We start from the raw sequence: 23,813 nt of genomic DNA, 5'->3' as shown, positions 1-23,813 counted from the left end.
ACAAAACAATCCTAAAAAGATTAAAAGCATAATATCCATTGTATAAATCAGGGGTGCCCAAGTTCGGTCCCCGAGAGCCCCTATCCAGCTTGTTTTCCATGTCTCCCTCCTTGAACACACCTGCATCAAATGATAAGCTCATCAGCAAGCTCTGCAGGAGCCTGATAATGATCTTGATTATTTGAGTCAGGTGTGTTGGAGGAGGGAGAAATGGAAAACAAGCTGGATAGGGGCTCTCGAGGACTGGACTTGAGCTCCCCTGGTATAAATGTTATGACAACAATTTAGAATTATTTAGGCTATACTCTGCACAGCACGGGCAATTGCCCACACAACCACAGGTGGGACTTACAGTACACAGTCAGCAAATAGTTTTTCAATAGGTCTAAATTGTAAAACATAAAAATAAAAAAAAAAGATTGGCACTGCGGCCTATTTAGCTTACCATATTTAGTTATCCAAAACATTCCTAGTTGTCATTGTTGCTTTTCTGACTCGTTTGTCTGTCTGTCTTTTAGGCATGTTGAAATACTGTTTGATCCTAAAGCTTTTTCTAATTTATGTCAGGGGCTGATATGTTGGTCCAGCTTTGAGCTTTTCAACAAATCTCTGACTCTTTCAAATGACGTAACATTTTTATTAACAACATTGTTGCCAGTATCTCCAAGGAGCCGATGTCCCGTTTCAGTGTGACCGCATTGCCAATTTGGCGTAGAAGGCGAAGCGGGTGAGCATATGGGGAAAAGAAAGGAAGCGCGTTGTTGACTTTTACTATGTTTCGGAGTTGAAAGCACCGCTAACCAAAAGTGCAGAATGGAAACAACATGCAATTCTTGTGATATGTTCTGTAAATGAATCTAGGCATCTTATTATTTTATAATAAAATAAAATAAAAATTATATTGTAGCATCACCGGGACTGTCATCGGCATGGTAATTTATGCCAGCGCGACGCTCCGATTGGTGGACTGCATAGCTGCCCGCCAGTAACTTGTTGTTTGTTTTGCATTGGGGTGGCGGAAAGAAGAATAAAATGAGAGGGTAAAAAGCGCCAAGGTTCCTGTGTTATATTCGCGCCAAGCTTTCACTTAGCAAGCGTTAGAATTTAAAGCGACTGTCTTCTGTTCAGCCCAAATGCTTGATGAAAAGTTTGGGCAACCATGACTTAGAGTGGTGGTTTCCAGTGTTATTTAATGTGTGCTCTGTTCATCTTAACGTACTGGTCCGTGGCTGTAATTATTGTGGGGGCACTAGCGAAGCTAGAGAGGAGTTTGAACACGCTGCCTCTCATTCCTCACTTCACAGCCTATCATAAATACAACATAAATAATAAAACAAAAGAGGTGTCGAATCGGACAAAGTAACCTCTATTAAACATGGAGCTCAATATCAAGAGGTACCAGAACATGTTCTGGCATAACCAAGTTTAAATTAACCCTGATTGTTGGGTTGTTGTAAGTTTACTTCTTAAGCTTTATTATTGGTCAATCGTTGTGTGACTATTTGCAATTGGTTTATTTATTATGTTTTGTATGGTGGGGGCGCCAAACCGTCTTGTTGCCTAGGGCACCACGTAGGCCAGTGGTCTCCAAACTATTCCACATAGGGCCGCAGTGGGTGCAGGATTTCAGTCCAACAAAACAAGACCACACCTTTTCCCCAATCTCGTGATTTATAAGTGTTATCAACTGATTGCAGTCAGGTTCTGCTTGTTTTAGTACAAACCACGTTGGTTTAAAGGTCTGTGCTTAATCGGTATGAACAAAAACCAGGACCCACAGCGGCCCTCGAGGACCGGTTCGGAGACCCCTGACGTAGGCTATGTAGGAAATAGGTTTGTAGGTTTGGTCTCAACATTGGTAGGGACGATATAACAGCATAACCTGCATGTACATTTTTTGTTTGGGATAGTACATTAATAAGACCGAACACATTGCATGAACGTGGGTCAGGGCTACATCTCTTACGAATATGAACCTAATTATTTGATATGCTAAATCAGGGGTGCTCATGACGTCGATCACAATCGACCAATCGATCGCAATGCTAGTGTGGGCAGCTCGCGGCATCCCCCCTAAAATAAACCAACAACTTTTTTTTAATGTACATAGTTAATTATGATTATGTTGTGTGAATGTTGTTATGCAGCACCCCTCTAGCAGTCTCTCTAAGCAGCTTCTTGCTCATATTTTTCCAGTTTCATATCGTTTCCAGCAGAGTTCACTACATTTCCTCTCAGTTTAATTAACGTTAACAGTAAAACACACAAATAGAAGGACACTTCTCTCTAAGCAGCTTCCTACTCGAGTTTGGCAGGTTAGCAAGTTCACACAGTTTAATGTTATACTAACTCTTATGCAGGTCGGACTTTCAGTAGCAAAATTAGTGGTGTGTTCCCCTCCACATCATTAGCATCTTTTTAACTCATCCACTCCCAGCCATTTTCACCGGAGCAAAGCCGTTTTACTGGATTTTGACTGATTTTGCAAGGCCCACAGAAAATTCAGTTTCATTGCTAGATAAACATGGAACCCACCAAAAGAAAGATTAGACTGTCTTCTTTCAGCAGAAAAAAAGTTAGTTCATATCTTTTTCTATTCTTTAGAAATCAGCATGAGAAAATAGCTTAGTTTGAGCAATTTTCCAAAATCTGATGAAAAAACAGAGAAATTGAGCTTTTTATAAAAGCATACATTTTAAACATAACTTTGACTTTAACACAGCTATATTTCGCTTTTGTGACATCCCAAACATCTGAATAATGTTATCGTTCTACAAAATAACATAAACAACAAGACAAATAAAGCTTTTGATCGCAAAGTAACAATTTATTCACACATAACTAAACTATTGAACTGTTGAACTACATGCGCACATAACAACGGGGAAGGGTCTCGGCTGCTCCTGGTTAAATGAGGTGGCTCCCAGTAATCTGATGAGTCCGGATCAAGATCGGTCTAACTTTTTTCATCATCTTCATCGTTGGTTTCAACCTCGGGCTCAGGAGTAACGCAACGTGAGCTCCGCAGAACGCGTGTGGAACCTGACGCCGTCACCGTCTGTCTCATCAAGATAGATTTTTTTTTTAATCCTTCTTTGACGATGGTTTCGTTTTCTTTTCAAAACACTCCTCCAGTGTCTTTTGCCTTTTTTTCCGATCGTTCCCCACATTTTCTCACGTGTCTTCACAAGTTCCCTCCAACTTCCGTTTTCTGACTATTTTTCTTCACTTCCTTTCTTGGCCCGAGATGAGTTCTTACAAATGAGTTAAGTTACTTGCAGTGGCTGCTGCTGGACGAAAAAAAAGTTCTAATATCCCTCCTCTTCAAATGGGGTGGAGGAGGCAGCATGTTTTTTGACATGTATTTCTTTTGGGGCTGTGTGAGTGTGAGCGTGTGTGTTTCGGGTGTGGGTGAAGCCATCAGCCAATGAAATGTGCGTTTGAGGGGGAAAAAATGGACTGGCATATTCAGCAAGTGAAAAGGTGTAAATGTAAGTTTGAACACAATGAAAATAGTTCACTTAATAATGTTAGGGTCAATTCTATCCTTGCAAAATATGGGTAGACAATTTAATTTACCTATATAACTGAACTCATTATATCATACATACATAAGTAGATTTTAAGGGTGGGGATGGTGGCCGAAAAGTGTCATTGCATGTAATTGACTTTCCTATATATATATAAAAGTTGTAAAGCAATAAAACTGGAACAAAAATGAATGAAATGAACAAAAATGATACAATTTTAAAAATGGGTCAAAATTATTTTTCGAACATATCATGTGACTAGCACCTTAGACGGTCATTTGCTTTGCACAGAATTAAAAAAAAAAAAAAAAAAAATTAGGGAATGGCAATTTTATTTTTCAAATGACTTTTTTCTTAGATTGAAAACATTTTTTTTTTTGATTGAAGCTACTTTTTTTGGGATTAAATGATTTAGACACAAATGTCCTTCCCATAATATTGGCCCAAACACAAAAAGAATTGCTTCAATAAAAGAAAACTTTTTCGATGAAAAATTAAGTGTTCAAATGCAAATTTTTCGATCTCAAATATTTTTTCGCATTCAAAAACTTTTTCTATGATTGAAATTTTTCTTTTTTTGATTGAAGTGATTTTTCTTTTTTAAAATATATTTTTTTTTAAACCACGTATTTTTTGATTGAATAATAAAGAAAAAAATGTCGTAGCCAAAATGTGGCCCAAACACAAAACAACATTACTGCAAACTAAAAACATTTCTTCAATCCCCCCCAAAAAAAAAAAAAAAAAAAAATCTAAGAAAAATAGCTTTCACGTGCTTTTTTTTTTTTTTTTTTTTTTTTTTTTTTTTTTAGTTTTTTGAGCGGAGTTCATACGAGCACGTAAAACAAACGCGGGAGTTTCGTACCTTATGTCAAGGGATGCGAGTGCAGTAAAAGTGTGTACTTTTGAGAGGCAGGAAGACACAGGAGGGAGGACCCTGCAGAACTTGGCCGTCTACCAGCTTACTTCATAACATCCTCGCGTTACGCCGCGCTTTTATCCCTTTTGAGTGAAAATGCTGCTTTCGTTCTATTCATTATGACGTGAAGTTGCAACACGTCAAAGGAGAATATTACCATTGTGGAAGCAAGAACGCGTCTTCCCAAGGATAGCGGATTCAAGGACGGTGAACAGACTGCTGTACTCCCCCGGCGTTGTAAAGGCATCAATCGGCCGATGTGAAGTGGTGGGGCGGGCACGCTGGCTCGCGTTAGCCGCGTCGAGATCTCGCCGTCTATTACCCATTCTCCGCGTTGACGCCCATAGCAAAGGAATGAAAGGTCTGTCCTCTGTGTTTGTTTTGTGTCTATTGGCAGGATGATTCCCCCCCGATGCTAATGACAGACAGCCGAGCCCGAGTGAACGAGAATCTTGCTAACTGTTCCCAAATTCCAATATTTATTAAATATATATAAGAATAGACACCAATATAGTCACTGCTTCGGGTACTGGCCAAACAATTTATTTTTGGGCATCTCACAGTACGTCTGTTTGGCAGCATCACTGCTGTCATTCTCATAGCTAGCCTTGTAGCTAACATCACCCCCGATTGACCTGATCTTGTTTGTGCTCAGTCTGCTCCCTCTCTACATCTCTGAGTGACAGCATGATGTTGGAATGAAAGATGAAGGGTGGCACTAAACCATCATCTAGTGCTCTCTGAGGTACGGCTCTCCTGGATTTATCCTCATAATAAGAATGATATATTTGTATCAACTGTCTATTGATATTCACATCCTGTCATTGCGATATACTGTAAAGTAAATCTTACTCTGAAATACTTGTAAAGTCCGACGAATGCCCCTTTACAACTATGACCCAATTGTTATAATTACAATCTCAAGGTTGAAGATTTGTTTAAATTTATCAATGTGTTATTCCAGGTCCATTCAAAAAGCTCTTATTCATTTCAGAATTCAAAGAAAGCCTGTGTAGGGGCCACTGTTTCCCTATTCCCCACATCCTGTGTTTGGAGCAAGCTTCCTCTTTTTGGCCCAAAGTGCTTAGCTGCATCCTGATCAGGGACACAGCTCACTGACTCGCTGCACATTATGTTCTTACCCTGTATATTTTTCCTAGGCTTTTTGACGAATTAAGACAATACATTCGTGAAAGTAAACTTTCTGTTAAGTTCTCATCAGTGTTCATTCAGCAGGTCAAAAATTGGAAATTTTAAGAGGGAACGGAATAGGGATGTGCCGATCGCATATTTTTGCACCCGAGTCTGAGTCACCTGATTTTGAGAATCTGCCGAAACGTTTTTTATTTTTATCACTGTACACTGTACACTGAAAAACCACCCCACCGTAAAACTAGTTAACTTCCCTTGTTTTCAGTGCAAATCTACGAGAAAAAAGTCAAATCATCTGCCAGTTCAAGTAAATTTTTCTCAGATTTTTTGAAAAAAGAAAAATAGCTGTCTGAAAACAAGATCAACAGACTTATTTTAAGCAATACATTTGTATATTTAATCTTAAAAAAATCTTGTTTGCCAGAAATGTTCTTAATTCGAGAATAGATTTTGTTCAAAACATTATTTGAAAGCAACATTTTCTTGATTTAGGTGAAAGATGACCAATTTTTTTTAGATGTCTGGGTTTAATAAGAACAAATAGTATTATTTATTTAAAGTAAAGGGAATAATCTGAGACATTAATCTGTTAACTAGTCTTCAACACTCAAAACAAGATGCAGAAAACGATATGACTAGATTTAAGTACTTATTCTACTTTTTCCTGGAGTGTTGCGAAGTATAAAACATACATTTATATTTCTTTTGGCAGTGCCATTGTATTCCTGGATTATTTTGTAACTTTTTAGCCTATTAAAAAAAAAAAATATATATATATATATAGATAGATAGATAGATAGATAGATAGATAGATAGATAGATAGATAGATAGATAGATAGATAGATACATACATACATACATACATACATACATACATATATATATATTAGGGCTGTCAAACTACTTAAACATTTTAATCGCGTTAATCACAGCTTAAAAATTAATCATAATTAATTGCAATTCAAACCATCTCTAAAATATGACATATTTTTCTGTAAATTATTGTTGGAATGGAAAGATAACACACAAGACGGATATAAACATTCAACATACTGTACATACAGTAAGTACTGTATTTGTTTATTACAATCATAAATCCATAAAATGGCATTAACATTATTAACATTCTTTCTGTTAAAGGAATCCACGGATAGAAGGACTTGTAGGTCCTAAAAGATAAATTTGAGTACAAGTTATAGTAATTTTATATTAAGAAAAAGAACGTCTCCTGCTCCGCCCAAATGCATGATGGGAAGTTGTGCAACCATGACTGTCAGTGGTGGCTACAAATGGTATACAGTATGTTCCGCGTTGTGTTCTATTATATGTGTTAAAGCAGTAATGGGAAGTAAGGTTGGCCAACCATGTTTTTGAATAATATCAATGGTTAAACAGTTATAAACATATTTTCGTTATTTTTTTAACGCAACCCTTCCAGATTTTTGTTTAACCCATAGCAACGACCTTGACAACGAAAATGCTTTTCTTCGGAAATTATGTCACACCGGGAAATGCGAGGGAAGTCCGCCATAGAACAGTATTGTATGTTGCATTGCTTCTCGGTAAGATGCCACGGCGGTGTGTGGCGATGTTTTGTTCTCACTCAAACGAAAAGTTGTATGATTGGCCAAAGGATAGCAGGGCACGTAAATTGACATCTTTCGTTCGCACGAAGCGAATGAATTTCACGCTATCATCGAGTAGTATTCTCTGCTGCAAACACTTCGAAAGATGCCTGCTTCCTTAACCGGTCTGCATATGATCAAGGATTTGCCAAAAAGTAAGTGTGATTTTTGGCTAGATGACTGATGACTTTGTCAAAGCATAGCTGCCAACTGTTGTGAAATGAACAGTATAAGCTAGCGACGTTAGCCGAAAGTTAACTCATTGTTTGCATCCTGATTAGCGTCTGGCTAATACAAGTTTGGTCCAACATAAAATTCCAACCTCCTCTTCTTCCTCCAACTCTTCAAAAACTTAGATCTCCTCCCTTGCACTCGATCTATTGCTTATATCGCTGTTTGAATCATTGTTTGAAGGGCTTTGTATGGCGGCCGTATGTATGGAGCTGCCATCGCTGTTACCGGTGTGACGTATCACTTCCAGGTTCGTCCCCTTTCAGGTTCGAACTTCGGAAACGGGATTATTTTGTCAAATATACAACATATAAATTATTTTTTTAATGCTTTATTTGTTGGACAATGTTTAATTACTTTAATTGTGACCCTATTTGGCATGTTATGAAATTACTTCACATTACTGCTTTAATAAAAAGAATTTCTGCTCCGCCCAAATGCATTCCGCGCATGAGTTAATTGCGTTAAATATTTTAATGTGATTAATTAAAAAAAAAAATCACTACTTGTTAACGCGATGAATTTGACAGCCCTAATATATATATACGTTAGCTGGTCTGAATAGCACTGTCTATTAGTGTGAGTTCGCGTCGACATATAATTACGTCAGAAAAGCGCGCCGAAACCCAAATAATCTGAACTGCACTGAATCGCCAGCAGAGGGCGACATTACGCCACATAACATATGCAAGTCACACTCAAGCGCCAGCAGAGGGCTGAAAAACTCCATAAAACACAATTAACAAGTTGGCCTTTCACTGTACTGACATTTAAATCTGTCTGAGCGGGCCTAGTGCATTAATTGCGTCAAATATTTTAACGTGATTAATTTAAAAAAATAATTAACGCCCGTTAACGCGATAATTTTGACAGCCCTAATATATATATATATATTAGAGGTGTGCATCGGTACTGCCCTCACGATTCGATTCGATTACGATTCGGAGGGCCACGATTCGATTCAGTTCGATTCGATTCGATTCAGAGGGTCACGATTTGATTCGGTTCGATTCGGCAATGCATCGCGATGCCTTAAAGCCTGGGATGCATTAAAATTCTAAAGCAAAGCATATTTTTCGTGAATCATGAGGCAACACAAGCGGTCAGACATTAAACAACTTTTTATTTGCTCTTGTGTCACTCCTGGTTGAAGTCAAATGAAAATACTTTTAGGTATATATTAAAAAAAAAAAACAAAAAACAGATCACAGCATTTAATTGGTGCTTTGAATGAGACCAGGGCTTTCTCTTTTTTTTTTTACACACAGTAGCAGCCTTTCACACACTGCAAAATCTGAACTCCTGTGCAAAATCAGTAATAACCAGTGTTGTTAATCTTACTGAAAAAAAGTAATTAATTATAGTTACAAATTACTTCTCCCAAAAAGTAATTGCGTTAGTAACTCAATTACCTGAATGTAAGAGTAATTAGTTACTTGGCAAAGTAATTGGTGATAATTATTATTTTTTTTTTCCCCTCAAAAAAAAAAAAAAAAAAACATTGGCCACACTATGTGAAGTTTTTTGTGGAGGTTTTTGGTACAACTGGCCCGAGCCCAATTCTTTACCCTAATTTACCCTTTACCCTGAATCAACTGTTAAAAGTTGTTAAAATTGCTCCCATATTGCATTAGTTCCCTTCTCTCTACTTTCGACATATGAAAGTTTTAAAACTGTTTCATCATTTAAAGATAGATTCAAGTCAAGATTTTGCCGATTTAGAAGTATTTTAGATAAGAAGTTACTTAGGTTCGCTAGGAAGGTTCTCTACAACAGAGCCGTCCTAAAAAGTCTACTGCTTTAAGATGGCGGCTGTCTACTAACGCATTTAGTGCCATGTCTGTCATTTTGCATGTAGTTACATCTATATACAGTACATGTGATATCTACCATGTCTACCATATCTACCATAACATGCGGGCGTAGTTTGTTGGCCATCAGCTACAACATGTATTATTGGAGCTACCTAGCATCGCGTTTGCTCGGCGTCACAACTTTATTGCCTCCTCCCCGCTCCTGCTCTGCTCTGTCGTCTCGGTGAGTCCGTCTCCCTCAGACTTTTCGACCAATATAGTAACGCATAGTAACGCATGCCTTTCCGTCCTCAGTTACGGTAACGGCGTTGCCAAGATGAGAAAAGTAATTAATTAGATTACCCACTACTGAAAAAAATAACGCCGTTAGTAACGCCGTTATATTGTAACGCTGTTATTAACAACACTGGTAATAACAGTCACTGTGTTTTAGTCACAACAACCCATCGATAAAAATATTCAAGTAAATATCAAAGAAAGCGACAAAGAAAATATTGTAGTGCAGCAGTATCTTTATCGCAATATCAATCCAGGGATCAGTTCAGTTGCAAACAAAACATCCAACTAAATTGCAATGTAGAACAAAAGTAAAATGTTGGCCTAGCCCACTATATATGTGCAATCAACTTAGAAATGCAATCAGTAACTACCACATAACAATAAAAAATAATGAATTAAAATGAAGTGCAGCAGCATTTTAGCAGCCATAACAATCTGTTTCAACATGAGGAAATATCATTTTTTTTTGCAATTGAGAGAGCACAGAGATAGTAGAGGTTAGATGGGGCCTAAAAAATCCAGCCCGACCCGACACGGCCCGCTGGTATTGAAGCCCGACCCGGCTTGGAGTGACGCGAAAAAAAAACAAAAAACGCAGCAGCAGCAATTTATTTTCATTTCTTCGAGATGGCAGAAAAAACGCATGTTTCTTAATGTTTAAATAGTCTACATATGTTTGTGATCATTATAGAGGCATTTGCACAACGAAATAACGCTGGGAAAGTTTAATATTAAAAAAAAAAAAAATGCGATTTTGCAGACACACAGAGGAGAAGATTCAAAAGGATCACATTTGTGTTGCCTTTGTGTGCATAAAAAAGTGTCTTTCGTAACGAATTCTCAGTTGGCAGAAAAAAACCCGCAAGTTTTCGTAATGTTTAAATAGTCTACATATTTTTGCGATCATTATAAAATCATTTACACAACGAAATAACGCTGGGAAAGTTTAATAAAAAAAAAAAGAAAAAAAAAAAAACTAGTTTGCCAACACACAGAGGAGAGGATTCAAAAGGATCACATTTGTGTTGCCTTTGTGTGCATAAATAGAAGTTTCTTTCGTAACGAATCGCAAGCGCCACAGCGGAGGAGAAGAAGAAAAAGCGGGCGGCGCCACTGCTTCATGTGAGTGCACAAGCAAATGCACAATACAGAGAGCCTGCTCTCGGTTTTATTCCTTTTTTTTTTTTTTTTTTTTTTTAAAATAATTTATTAGTTCGGCGTGGGGCGGCCCGACCCGTCCCGAACGTGAATGCTTAACATTTTGGGCCCGAACTCGGGCACAAGATCTAACCTCTAAGAGATAGGACATAACATAGCAATTGCTGAAGCGGAGAAAGAGAGAGCAAGAAAGATTCTTGATGCACCTAAGACATTGAAAGCTGACATCTGGAGACATTTTGGCTTCTGTGAGGTTGGTGGGAAACTTGACCAGAGTTATGCAGTGTGTAAAAAAATGAAACATGACAATAATAATACAAATGGGGAAACCAAATCCACTCCATCACCGGAATTGCGCAGGGAAGGTTTTTGAACGTACAGTACTTATATATTTTAAAATGCGCTGAATCGATTCGGCTTGTTGCCCGCATCGAATCGAATCGTCCATGCCCCGCATCGGGATGCATCGCCGCATCGATTATTGTTGACACCACTAATATATATATATATAGTCGGGCTCCAGACCTAAACCCAATAGAAAACCTTTGGAGGGAGCTCAAACTCAGTTCAGTGATTCTCAGTGACAGCCCAGAAACCTGACCGATGGGAGGGCCAAGATCCATCCTGCAGTGTGTGCAAACCTGGTGAAGGACTGCAGGAAATGTTTGACCTCTGTAATTGCAAACAAAGGCTACTGTACCAAATATTAACATTCGTTTTCTCAGGTGTTTAAATACTTATTTGCAGCTGTATCACACAAATAAATAGTTAAAAATCACACATTGTGATTTCTGGATTTTTCTTTTTAGATTATCTCTCTCACAGTGGACATGCACCTACGATGAAAATTTCATATAAATATACAGTATATATTAAGCCTGTCGCAATATGCAATAATTCCATTTATTGCACGATAAATAAAAATGAAGGCGGTAATTTTTCCGCTGCGATTTATGTCCTCGCGTGCACGTGCGTGCGCGCGTGCGGCAGACGTGCTGTTAAAAGTTCGGATTCCTTGTTACTAACTGCGCAAAATGCATCTTCGTTCCAGGTCCGGCAAAAAATAGCGCCGGAGCCAATCATTCCCATTATATCCTATTGTTCAACGTATACCGGCTGCGTCAGTGCTCCCGAGTGACTGCGGACCATCTACGGCGCACCGGTGTTGTTGACGTGTGGGCGATCCCGTCAGGAGTGACATTTCACGCGGGGCGGCTATTTTTCGGCACAACGCTGGATATTTACAACGAAGTCCGCCAAAACATTGTTACCGAGTTGGCTGCTACGAACAACCTCGCTTTGACGACGAACAGCTGAATGAAATTAAGAGCGCTGTGCCTTAAACTCGTCCTGTTTATGAAAGTCGATTGTCATATGCTGGTGTCGTGTAGTAATGAGCAGACTTCAGCGGCGCTTGCTAACTTTTTTAATGCTCGCACACACTAGATATCATGAAATAGCAAACTAGATGTGCTACGTCCCATGTCATTGGCTACGTGAGCCCAGAGTGATTATGGGACACGTAGTCCATATACTACAGCAATGAATTCTAAACTGTCATGACTGAATGGAAGAAGGCCAAAGCAATCAATACCAGTGACTATAGATAATGTTGCAAATATTGTTAATTCAGTACGTGACACAGATGGATTTGGACCACAAATAGGATGTCTTGCTCATGTAGTAAACCTAGCTGCTAAGAGAGCTGTAGCAATCAACAGTGTGCCCTGCCTCACTTTACAAACAGTAAAGATTGTTCTCAGCGCTTTTATACAACATATACAACATACGTTATGCACTAAAATGCATGTTTATATGATGGCAATTTAATTTTTGCTCGTTAACAAAAAAAAAAAAAAAAAAACGAAACAATATTATAATTGTTATTTTTTTTACAGAGCATTAAATGTATTGAATCAGATCGAAAAACGTGTCCCCCGTATCAAAAATCGTACCGAACCGTGACTTAACTGTATCGTTGCATCTCTATGTAACACCATTGCAGAAGCTATGACTTTCTCCCGAGAGCCCCTAGCCGTGTTGTACTGTTAGCTCCATGTGTTAATAAAGAAACAAAGTTGTCAGCACGTCGTGCGTTCGATACATTTGTAAACAAAAAGCTCATAACAAGACACTATGCACGATCCGTTTAAGAGATGCTGGAGTAGTAGAAGGCGAGGAGGAGATCAGCGAGAAGCAAAATTTCACGGTCGAATGTGGCGGCAGTCCGCTATTATTTTGTTTTCTTATTGTTGCCACAATAAAGTGGAGAAAGCCATCAACGACTCATCTCCTTCTTTCCCCCCCAATGTTTTTATATTATAATTTTATATGCACGAGAGCTGCCGGATCTGCCAAAATGAACATGAGGTCTGATTTTTTTTTTTTTTAACAATGTCATCAGATAGACAAAAACATAAAGTTATGTGCAAATGCCTGCATCTTCAAATCATGAAAATAATAACAGCCTATATTTTACCAATCTTGTAATCTCGATGGGTCTTGTATCCATTCCATGTCAGGTAGTCTAGGCACATTGTTTGCATCCTGATTAGCATCTGGCTAATGCATGTTAGGTCCAACATAAAATTCCAACCTCCTCTTCTTCCTCCAACTCTTCAAAAACTTGGATCTCCTCCCTTGCGCTCGATCTATCGCTTATATCGCTGTTTGAATCATTGTTTGAAGGGCTTTGTATGGCGGCCGTATGTATGGAGCTGCCATCGCTGCTCCCGGTGTGACGTATCACTTTCGGGTTCGTCCCCTTTCAGGCTGGAACTTCGGAAACGCGATTATTTTGTCAAATATACAACATATAAATTATTTTTTCATGCTTTATTTGTTGGACAATGTTTAATTACGTTAATTGTGACCCTATTTGGCATGTTGTGAAATTACTTCACATTACTGCTTTGAATAAAAAAGAAATATGTGAAAGTAAAGTCAAATAAATTAAGGGTCATTCAGGAGCCCCTACGGTCCTGAGGCCCGGGACAACATACGCGGTTGCCCCCCCCCCCCCCCCCCGTCGACGGGCTTCCTCATGGGTAAATATAGGGCATTAAGCTATTGGTCATTTCTTCTACATAGTTTAGCATTTTTTGACTAGTTGACTTTTAAGTTGTTTTCTTTGATGCAAGATTATGGTACTCTACAGGCGCAAAAGGCCTCCAGAAAATTCTGTGTTGCATCTAGGCAACTGTAAAGACGGCACTGACCTAAAAATGTGATTTGAGACCCCCAAAATGGATGAAACTTGTAATCATCGAGTGTGCTGACGATTACTGTTTAACCATTAGTGCAGGACTGTTGTCTCTGTGTGCTCTCATCTGACAACATGGTGTTCAGCAGTTGATTTAATCTTTGTTGAAAACGGGTCTACTGCTATCCTTGTGATTGAAGCTATTCCGTGTGACTGAACTGGGGGACACAGAGGAAGATGCCTCCCAGGCCATCTTCAGGGGAATTATGGGGCCTCCACCTCATGCCTCCCAGGTAGATGATTTTAAATTCATTTCAGATACAAATGAAACTGTTTATACTTGGCAATCAATCAATGTATATTTGCAGGATCCTGGTGGATTGCCTCTTGCCCAATGGGATGATTCTAACTCTGGAGTGCCTGCGCGAGGCCACGCTCATAACCATCAAACATGAGCTTTTTAAAGAAGCCAGAAAGTATCCCCTCCATCACCTCTTGCAGGAGGAGACATCTTATATCTTTGTCAGTGTTACTCAGGTAAGCATATATTCCCCATTTGAAAATAATGAGTCTGATAATTCAGAAAAGCTCCACACATTACTGTATGAGTAAGAAGAATAGATATTTGTTTCTGAATTCCAAAGGTGATTTAGTATGAGTTCTGTCAGAATGGTTGTAGGAACAGTGTCACAAACTATACACTTATAAGTCAAACTAAAGACCAGAAAGTTTTCCTTTCAAAGAAAAAAAATTACAGGTTTTTCTGCTACAACTTCATACATCCCGGGAGGGTTCCTCTGGGATCCTTTGCTGCTCTGTTCACAAACCCATCTTCAAAATAGTTCCCTCTGTTGATCACCTTGATCTTGAGAAAAAAATAAAATCATATAGAGTCAGAGTGACAGGAGGGGTTACTTCTGCATGGCGATGTTCTCTTTGGTCAGGAACTGTTGGGTGCTCAGACCATCATAAGCACGTGTAGTGCCGTTGTGAAGCAGCCACGAGGTGTTCAGTCTAACTCGTGCATCTTGTTGGATTCCCATCGAATCAAACATTGCAGGATATGTTTATTGATCACTTGGCCCACAATGAACTGTAAAAGAAAGGAAAAAAAGACATTAGACTTTTTTTTTTTTAATCCTGTCCTGTCCAGCTGCGTAGACATGCAGAATGGGAATCTGTGTGTCCTAATTGACTGAAGAGTCTTAACCATGTAAGTTACCGTGTAAGATTTTTTAGTTATCCCCATTGTGGTTGTTTAGAAGGAAAGAAAGCATGTATGACCTTACACTTTTGAAACAAAATACCTTTAGTGCATTTACAGTATTTATTAATTAAAATGCATTTATGTATGTTCTACATTATTCATTTAAAAAATATATTTTATTTGCGGCCTTTGCAGACATTTTTTCAAATAATTATACATTAATCACAATCGAGGTAAAAAGTTTAATTAATCCCGATTTAGATTTTTTCCTTAATTGCTCCACCCATTGATAGACTTTCGAGATGAAAATAAGGGAGTACAAGATGAAAGTGTTAACCAAAGAAATGTGTTACTCATGTGGTGAAAGACAATGTAGGGTAACATGTAGTTCCATATAGGTTAAGTAGTACACCCCCCCCCCCCCCCATTAAAAATCCTTTATATGATACAAGTGGTAATTCCCGCATTTTAAAAAGTGACTTTTAATTGAGTGGTCTTAAGACAAATGTTTATTTTTTTGCATTCTTGGATAGTTAAGAGATTATGAACAAGTTTGTATTCATTGTGTATGTTAATATTATATATAGGGTTGTTCCAATCATGTTTTTTTGCTCCTGATCCGATCGTTTTAGTTTGAGTATCTGCCGATCCCGATATTTCCCGAGCCGATTGCTTTTTTTTTTTGCTCCCGATTCAATTCCAATCATTCCCGATAATTTTTCCCGATTATATACATTTTGGCAATGCATTAAGAAAAAAATGAATAAAACTCGGACGAATATACACATTCAACATACAGTACGTTCAATATACATTACTGTATTTGTTTATTATGACAATAAATCCTCAAGATGGCATTTACATTATTAACATTCTTTCTGTGAGAGGGATCCACGGATAGAAAGACTTGTGACTTTGTATATTGTGACTAAATATTGCCATCTAGTGTATTTGTTGAGCTTTCAGTAAATGATACTGTAGGCATGCCCAAATGCATGATGGGAAGTGGAACCATGACTGTGCGTAGTGCTACCAATGGATATATCTTCTCTGCGTTGAGAAATAACATAAGGTGTTAAGATAAAGATCAATTGCTACCTTGCTTCCTCACATTGCTTCCCATGATATTTCTAATCGTAGGGAGAGGGATTGTAAGGCTATAGCCAATTAAAAAAAGGCTCCAAAGGCTGCCAAAATTCACTCTACTCATTTTACGCTGCCTTTTATTTCACTATATAGCTAAAATGGCGCCATTACAGGGTGAGCGCACCATTGCTTGAGTGGGTCATGCAGTGCATGCATTAGTTGCATTAAATTTATAAACGTGATACATTTTTTAAAAAATTAATCACCGCCGTTATCGGGATAAATTTGATAACCCTACATTAAGCCTAAACTAAAGACTCTGGATGAGTGTAACATATTATGTCTGTAACGTTAAATACAATTAGAAAACGATTTAATCGAAAAATATATATATATTGAAAAAAGGCATGGCCAATATTTTTTTGCCGATTCCGATACTTTGAAAATGACATGATCGGACCCGATCGATCATTCCGATCGATCGGGACATCTCCAATTATTTATGTTCAAATATTGCAATTTAAATTTGCTAATGAAATCCAGAAATTTATTCTGGAAGTTGTAAAAATGTTTCTGTAGTAATTTTTGAAAATAAAGGTTTGAATCGAACAGTGTATCACCTTAACAATAAAGATGAACGTTAGTAGAAGTCAATACAGATTTATTTTGCATTGATAATTTAGCCTCTAAATTAATTAGGTTCATATTCGTCAGAAATATAGCCCTGACCCCCGTTCACCCATTCTGTTTGGCCTTATTAATGCCCAGTCCCCAGGAAAAAGTGCCTCTTAGTGCTTAGTGATTTTTGAACTGAATATCATGGTAGAAAAAAAGAAACTCATACTGTCAGTATTTTACTGTAAATTTCACGTAAAAACACATAGCCTTTGTTTGAAATCTTTTGTTCGATCATTCTTTGAAATTTTACAACACACTTTATATGTAAGTGTGAACAAAAAGCTGTCTAGTTTTTCACAACTCACCACAAGTGTTAACTATTGACATTCGCAAATGGATAGTATTAGTTGGGAGAGAGACTCTGTTTTCTTTTCTACAGGAAGCTGAGCGAGAGGAGTTCTTTGACGAGACTCGAAGGCTTTGTGACCTCAGACTTTTTCAGCCCTTCCTTAAGGTCATTGAACCAGTTGGTAACAGAGAGGAAAAGATCCTGAATAGAGAGATTGGTGAGTCCTATATGAGCCAGATAGAGTGGGTTCTGTTCTCTTTTGGCTCATTAATGCAAAAGGCGAGGGAAAATGGATATTTTTGTGGTCCTTTCAAAAAATTTAAATGCAGTTAAATAGTCCTTTGAAGGGCATCTGCATTATTTCACATGTGAAATACAGCTGGTATCTATGCTGACACAATATACAGGGTTTATATGGGTCATTATAAAGCATTAAAAGTCATTAAATTGATTTTTTTGGTTCAAAATTTAGGCCTTAAAAATGCATTAGACGAAATGTTTGAGGTAATAAAAATTATGTAAGCTTCACGGTTAAACAATGTTTTTTTATTTATTTATTTTTTACATTATTTATTAGAGTGGTCACAGCTTAGCACAGCAATTATGTTTATTGACCATTAGATGTTTTCAAACTAGGATGCTTGGGATTTGTTATATGAGCAGACCATTTGCATTCAGCGTGCAAAAATTAAATGAACAATAAATGATTAAAAAAATAATGAATTATAAACTCATTACATACCTCACTGTACTGAAGGTGTGTGCCTTGGAAGATATTTTAAGCCAGAAGCACAGTGTGAGTCATATGTGATTCATATGTGATATGACAGTGCCTTATCATCACTTTGTACCTGCACTTGAACTTGATCCCCCAAAAAATCTGATATTTGCACTATTTGGATTTCAACAATAAATATAGTGGTGATATATCAGAGGTTGCTTTTTCTCTTTTTCGACTTTTTCGTTGTCTGTCATTTTGACTGACAGGGTAATAAAAATCCGGTCATAATCTATTTTTACCCGTCACTTAAATTTTTTAAAATGATAATAATGACATATTCAATAGTATTTAGTTTTCATTCATTTTTAATTAATATTCTGTCTGAACAAGCTTAACAGAGAATCCACACTGTGCCATCACACATCAAGCAGATGAAAATGTAACTTTTTCTCCGCAGTGACAATAACAGCTGACTGTAGCCGCAGTAGGTAGGCTACATATGGAACAATGAAATTAACAGTTCACCTGCTGTGGCCTGAACGCAGTGTCACACCTTCCTCCTGGTGCGCATGGACTTGAATTGCGTGCCCGCTTGTGCATAATAAAATGTCGCAAGAAGAAACTTTTTTGACAAAACTTCGGAAACTCAGTTGCCTTGACATTTTTCCGAGTAAGGCCAAAGACTTCATGCATCAAGAGAGACAATAGCTCATTAATATGCTCACTCGCCACCCTGTGGACGGGGATGTGAATTGCAACATGTCAAAATGACAGATGGACTTCAGTTTTTTCCGTCACCGTTTTAAAAAACCGGTCAACGACGGAAAATATTCGGTTAACGCGACCCCTGTGATATATAGACACATTTTCCCATAACTTCAGTTGAAGTTGTTCTGTTGTTTTTCACAGACTGCTTATTGGAAAACATTGAAGTTGTTACATTTATCATTATTAGACAATCCAGTGGGGCCTCACAATACAGGTATACAGGTAGCCCCCGGGTTAAGACGTACTCGACTAATGCGTTTTCAACGTTATGTCACTGGAGTCTCGTCCGCCATTTTGTTTCCAGTCGTTTTTTTTTATTCATTTATTTTTTTTAGTTGCATAAACAGTACTTTATTGTACCTCACAGCATCTTATTTTACTTTACTTTAAGTGACGTGTTCTGTCCTCACTAAATGTGAAGTTGTTCAGCTTTACAGACATCAAACAAGGCAATTGTGCTTTTTAAAGCTTTTTACTTCCTTCACTTTTGACAATTTGTAAAGCTGGAACACACATATGTACTCTCATGTTCAAAACGACATGCATTTTAACATGAAACACTTGACAGAAAACAACTGGTGTTCGAACGTCCATCTAGTCTGATCAAAATGTAAATTTAGTAGATTAAAATTATCCTAATTTGCCTAACAAAAGTCCCTCTATCTTAAATGCTATGAATGCTAATGTATTTGCAGTTCTCATAGCAAAATGCTCACATATAACTCCACAAACTGTAGCTCTAAACTTAATTGTGAATGCATACACAAACATATTAGCTGAAACAATATACAGGCTTACGTGGGCCAAACCAGAGCGCAGCTGTCCTTTATCCATGTCAGACGACTGAGTCTGCTTCTCAGTCATACAAGGCAACAGTCCTGCCAGACCAAACGCTGCCACCAGAGGGCAGTGTATCCTCAATCATCAAACAAAAAAACAATACTTTTGGACTTTTTGGATTGTGATTAGGGTACTTAAAGGGTTAATTCCCACTTACGCGGAAATTCAGGTTACGTCGCCAGCGTAGGAACGGTACTCGTTCGTAACCTGGAGACTACCTGTATTATTAGCCATAATATGTCAAGCACACCGCCTCATATATCGGTATCGATTTGATATTGGTATGGGATTTTTGGAGTTGGACAATATCGGAACATCGGTTATCGGTTAAAAAGTAGTGTCGGACAACTCTACGTACTATTTGTCTGTGTGAAACTATTTGCAATTGGGCATGGATGTTAAATTAGTTCAAAGTGGGATTAAAAACAATTGAATGAGATTTGCTGATACCTGTAGAAACCCTGATATAACTAAATAAGAGTAATATATGTCTACACGTTGGTAGTCGATACTTTTTACAATATTATATTTAATTTATCATGTGACCTTTTACGGTTAAATACTGTATAAACTTTGTATTTTGGCAGGTTTTGCCATTGGTATGCCAGTATGTGAATTTGACCTAGTCAAAGATCCTGAGGTTCAGGACTTCAGGAGAAACATCTTGAATGTGTGCAAAGACTCTGTGGAACTCAGAGATGCCAGTGGGCCCCACAGCAGAGCCCTTTATGTTTATCCACCGAATGTAGAATCCACAAAAGAACTCCCAAAACACATATACAGCAAATTGGACAAAGGTAAGTGGATTAACATTTTTCTACTGGTATTTGAGAAAATAACTGAAATACAAATAACTGAAAATACCAGTCGATGTGTCATTTTGAAACAGCGGAAATGTGTAAGGCTAATGGTGAATTGATCAGTCCTTTTGTCATCAGACTCCATGTCCGTAGCAGCAACTCTTATATTTAATATCATGTATGTGTATTAGAGGTGGGAACCTCTGGGTACCTCAAAATATGATACCATTTGCGATACAAGGCTCATGATATCAATTATCTCACGATGTGGTGCTACATTAATGATCAATAGATATACAGTTTAGAAGATCATTTTACGATGGTCTACAATGCAACTAATAAACAGAAGTAAGAGCTCTTTTCATCCTTCTGCTGAAAATTTCAATGAGTTTATCATGAGTAGACGTCCAATCCGTCAATGGCAGCCACAGATTTAACTATGGGGCATTTACAGGTCACTTCCAGTTGATTTTGGGTTACTGAACAGTTAGTTATCCCACTGTTAAGTTACCCGGGAGTCGGGACTATCACAAATTGAATACAAGGTATCTTAAATCCAATCTTAAGGCTTTAAAATGTCCAAAATTGTCATAAAAAGTCTTAAATACAATTGTGAAAGGTCTTAAAAGTCTAGTGATGTTACTTTGATTTAGAACATGCATTAATTTCAGTCTCGCTTTTAAATGTTTCAATTTTGGAGGACGCTATAACTAAGCCTGTCGCAATATGCAATAATTCCATTTATCGCACGATAAATAAAAATGAAGGCGGTAATTTTTCCGCTGCGATTTATCGCCTCGCGTGCACGTGCGTGCGCGTGTGCGGCAGACGTGCTGTTAAAAGTTCGGATTCCTTGTTTCCAACTGCGCAAAATGAATCTTCGTTCCAGGTCCAGCAAAAAATAGCGCTGGGGCCAATCGTTCCCATTATATCCTATTGTTCAACGTACAGTGCCTTGCAAAAGTATTCGGCCCCCTTGAATCTTGCAACCTTTCGCCACATTTCAGGCTTCAAACATAAAGATATGAAATTTAATTTTTTTTGTCAAGAATCAACAACAAGTGGGACACAATCGTGAAGTGGAACAACGTTTATTGGATCATTTAAACTTTTTTAACAAATAAAACACTGAAAAGTGGGGCGTGCAATATTATTTGGCCCCTTTACTTTCAGTGCAGCAAACTCACTCCAGAAGTTCAGTGAGGATCTGTGAATGATCCAATGTTGTCCTAAATTACCGATGATGATAAATAGAATCCACCTGTGTGTAATCAAGTCTCCGTATAAATGCACCTGCTCTGTGATAGTCTCAGGGTTCTGTTTAAAGTGCAGAGAGCATTATGAAAACCAAGGAACACACCAGGCAGGTCCGAGATACTGTTGTGGAGAAGTTTAAAGCCGGATTTGGATACAAAAAGATTTTCCAAGCTTTAAACATCTCAGGGAGCACTGTGCAAGCCACCATACTGAAATGGAAGGAGCATCAGACCACTGCAAATCTACCAAGACCTGGCCGTCCTTCCAAACTTTCTTCTCAAACAAGGAGAAAACTGATCAGAGATGCAGCCAAGAGGCCCATGATCACTCTGGATGAACTGCAGAGATCTACAGCTGAGGTGGGAGAGTCTGTCCATAGGACAACAATCAGTCGTACACTGCACAAATCTGGCCTTTATGGAAGAGTGGCAAGAAGAAAGCCATTTCTCAAAGATATCCATAAAAAGTCTCGTTTAAAGTTTGCCACAAGCCACCTGGGAGACACACCAAACATGTGGAAGAAGGTGCTCTGGTCAGATGAAGCCAAAATTGAACTTTTTGGCCACAATGCAAAACAATATGTTTGGCGTAAAAGCAACACAGCTCATCACCCTGAACACACCATCCCCACTGTCAAACATGGTGGTGGCAGCATCATGGTTTGGGCCTGCTTTTCTTCAGCAGGGACAGGGAAGATGGTTAAAATTGACGGGAAGATGGATGCAGCCAAATACAGGAACATTCTGGAAGAAAACCTGTTGGTATCTGCACAAGACCTGAGACTGGGACGGAGATTATCTTCCAACGGGGCAATGATCCAAAACATAAAGCCAAATCTACAATGGAATGGTTCAAAAATAAACGTATCCAGGTGTTAGAATGGCCAAGTCAAAGTCCAGACCTGAATCCAATCGAGAATCTGTGGAAAGAGCTGAAGACTGCTGTTCACAAACACTCTCCATCCAACCTCACTGAGCTCGAGCTGTTTTGCAAGGAAGAATGGGCAAGAATGTCAGTCTCTCGATGTGCAAAACTGATAGAAACATACCCCAAGCGACTTGCAGCTGTAATTGGAGCAAAAGGTGGCGCTACAAAGTATTAACGCAAGGGGGCCGAATAATATTGCACGCCCCTTTTCAGTTTTTTTATTTGTTAAAAAAGTTTAAATTATCCAATAAATTTTGTTCCACTTCACGATTGTGTCCCACTTGTTGTTGATTCTTGACAAAAAATTAAAATTTTATATCTTTAAGTTTGAAGCCTGAAATGTGGCGAAAGGTTGCAAGGTTCAAGGGGGCCGAATACTTTTGCAAGGCACTGTATACCGGCCGCGCCAGTGCTTCGGATTGACTGCGGACCATCTCCGGCATGCCGGTGTTGTTGAAGTGTGGGCGCTCCCGTCAGGGATGACATTTCACGCGGGGCGGCTATTTTTCGGCACAACACCGGATATTTGAGTGCCAAATTAGGAGCGCTATGCTTCAAACTCGTCCTGTTTATGAAAGTCGATTGTCATATGCTGGTGTTGTGCAGTAATGAGCAGAACACAATTAGGCATGTGCCGGTTACCGGTTTCACGGTTTACCGTGGTGTGAAAACGTCGCGGTTTCAAAACCACTAAAATTTTCCATCAGACCGTAGGACGGTATTCGCTATTTTTCTTGTGTCAAAAATGCAGCCAGAAGCGGCTTGGAGCAGCAGCGCTCACCCCCTCCCGTTTGTTGCTGTGTGTGAGAGTGAGCTATCGGCTACACAGCCAGCTAACCCAAAAACAATTACTCCAAACATGAGGCGTACTGTTTTTCAATTTATTGAGCTCTCAAATCGTGGTAAGTTTAATATACAAAATGAATACATTTAAAATGTTGTAAAATTAGATTTTTCCATGTGAGTAGCTTCCACAGATTAGCACCATGGAAAAAGTTCGCCAAAAACAAAACACACATTTTCCTTTCAAATTCAATATACAAACTAAGTAAAAGCTTACAAAGATGAATGTTAGCCTAGGCTCAGCTGGGAGAGCAACTTCGTTGAGTGTTACAGCCGCAGAGTGAGAAAAGGAGTATGATTCGCTTCAATGAAGGGGAAAAAGTGATAGCATCAAAGATCGCTAATTGCGAACGATGATCTTGCCCTAAGCACAAATCCACGTTCGCTGGATCAAGGTGAGGTCTCACTCCCAATGTGTTTTTTTTTTTTTTTTAGATGAAACCTTTCCACAACAATATTGACATTTTAACTAACTTATACATTTTT

At 38.4% G+C, this 23,813-nt stretch overlaps 2 protein-coding genes across 4 annotated transcripts in view; one reads left to right on the top strand and one right to left on the bottom strand.

The window, feature by feature from the left end:
* The window catches only part of zmat3 (zinc finger, matrin-type 3), a 41,603-nt gene extending 36,800 nt beyond the window's left edge, over nucleotides 1-4,803 (bottom strand). The window contains exons 1-2 of the mRNA XM_057840152.1: nucleotides 4,607-4,803; nucleotides 4,396-4,532 (exon numbers count right to left, since the gene is read on the bottom strand). The gene's annotated coding sequence lies outside the window, so the exon portion shown is untranslated. The remainder of the gene's footprint in view (nucleotides 1-4,395; nucleotides 4,533-4,606) is intronic.
* The window catches only part of pik3ca (phosphatidylinositol-4,5-bisphosphate 3-kinase, catalytic subunit alpha), an 80,420-nt gene continuing 61,000 nt past the window's right edge, over nucleotides 4,394-23,813 (top strand). For all 3 annotated transcript variants that reach the window (XR_009063755.1, XM_057840144.1, XM_057840143.1), the window contains exons 1-6: nucleotides 4,394-4,810; nucleotides 5,105-5,194; nucleotides 14,112-14,204; nucleotides 14,280-14,448; nucleotides 17,262-17,388; nucleotides 20,088-20,297. Coding sequence is in view for 2 of the 3 variants with exons in the window: in XM_057840144.1 (XP_057696127.1) it covers nucleotides 14,149-14,204; nucleotides 14,280-14,448; nucleotides 17,262-17,388; nucleotides 20,088-20,297 (562 nt within the window). In the remaining variant the exon portion in view is untranslated. The remainder of the gene's footprint in view (nucleotides 4,811-5,104; nucleotides 5,195-14,111; nucleotides 14,205-14,279; nucleotides 14,449-17,261; nucleotides 17,389-20,087; nucleotides 20,298-23,813) is intronic.

Source organism: Corythoichthys intestinalis, chromosome 7 (genome assembly GCF_030265065.1).
Source record: "Corythoichthys intestinalis isolate RoL2023-P3 chromosome 7, ASM3026506v1, whole genome shotgun sequence".
NCBI classification, from domain to species: Eukaryota; Metazoa; Chordata; class Actinopteri; order Syngnathiformes; family Syngnathidae; genus Corythoichthys; species Corythoichthys intestinalis.
The sequence above is the reverse complement of the archived record's forward strand: the minus strand, read 5'-3'. Positions and strand labels throughout refer to the sequence as shown.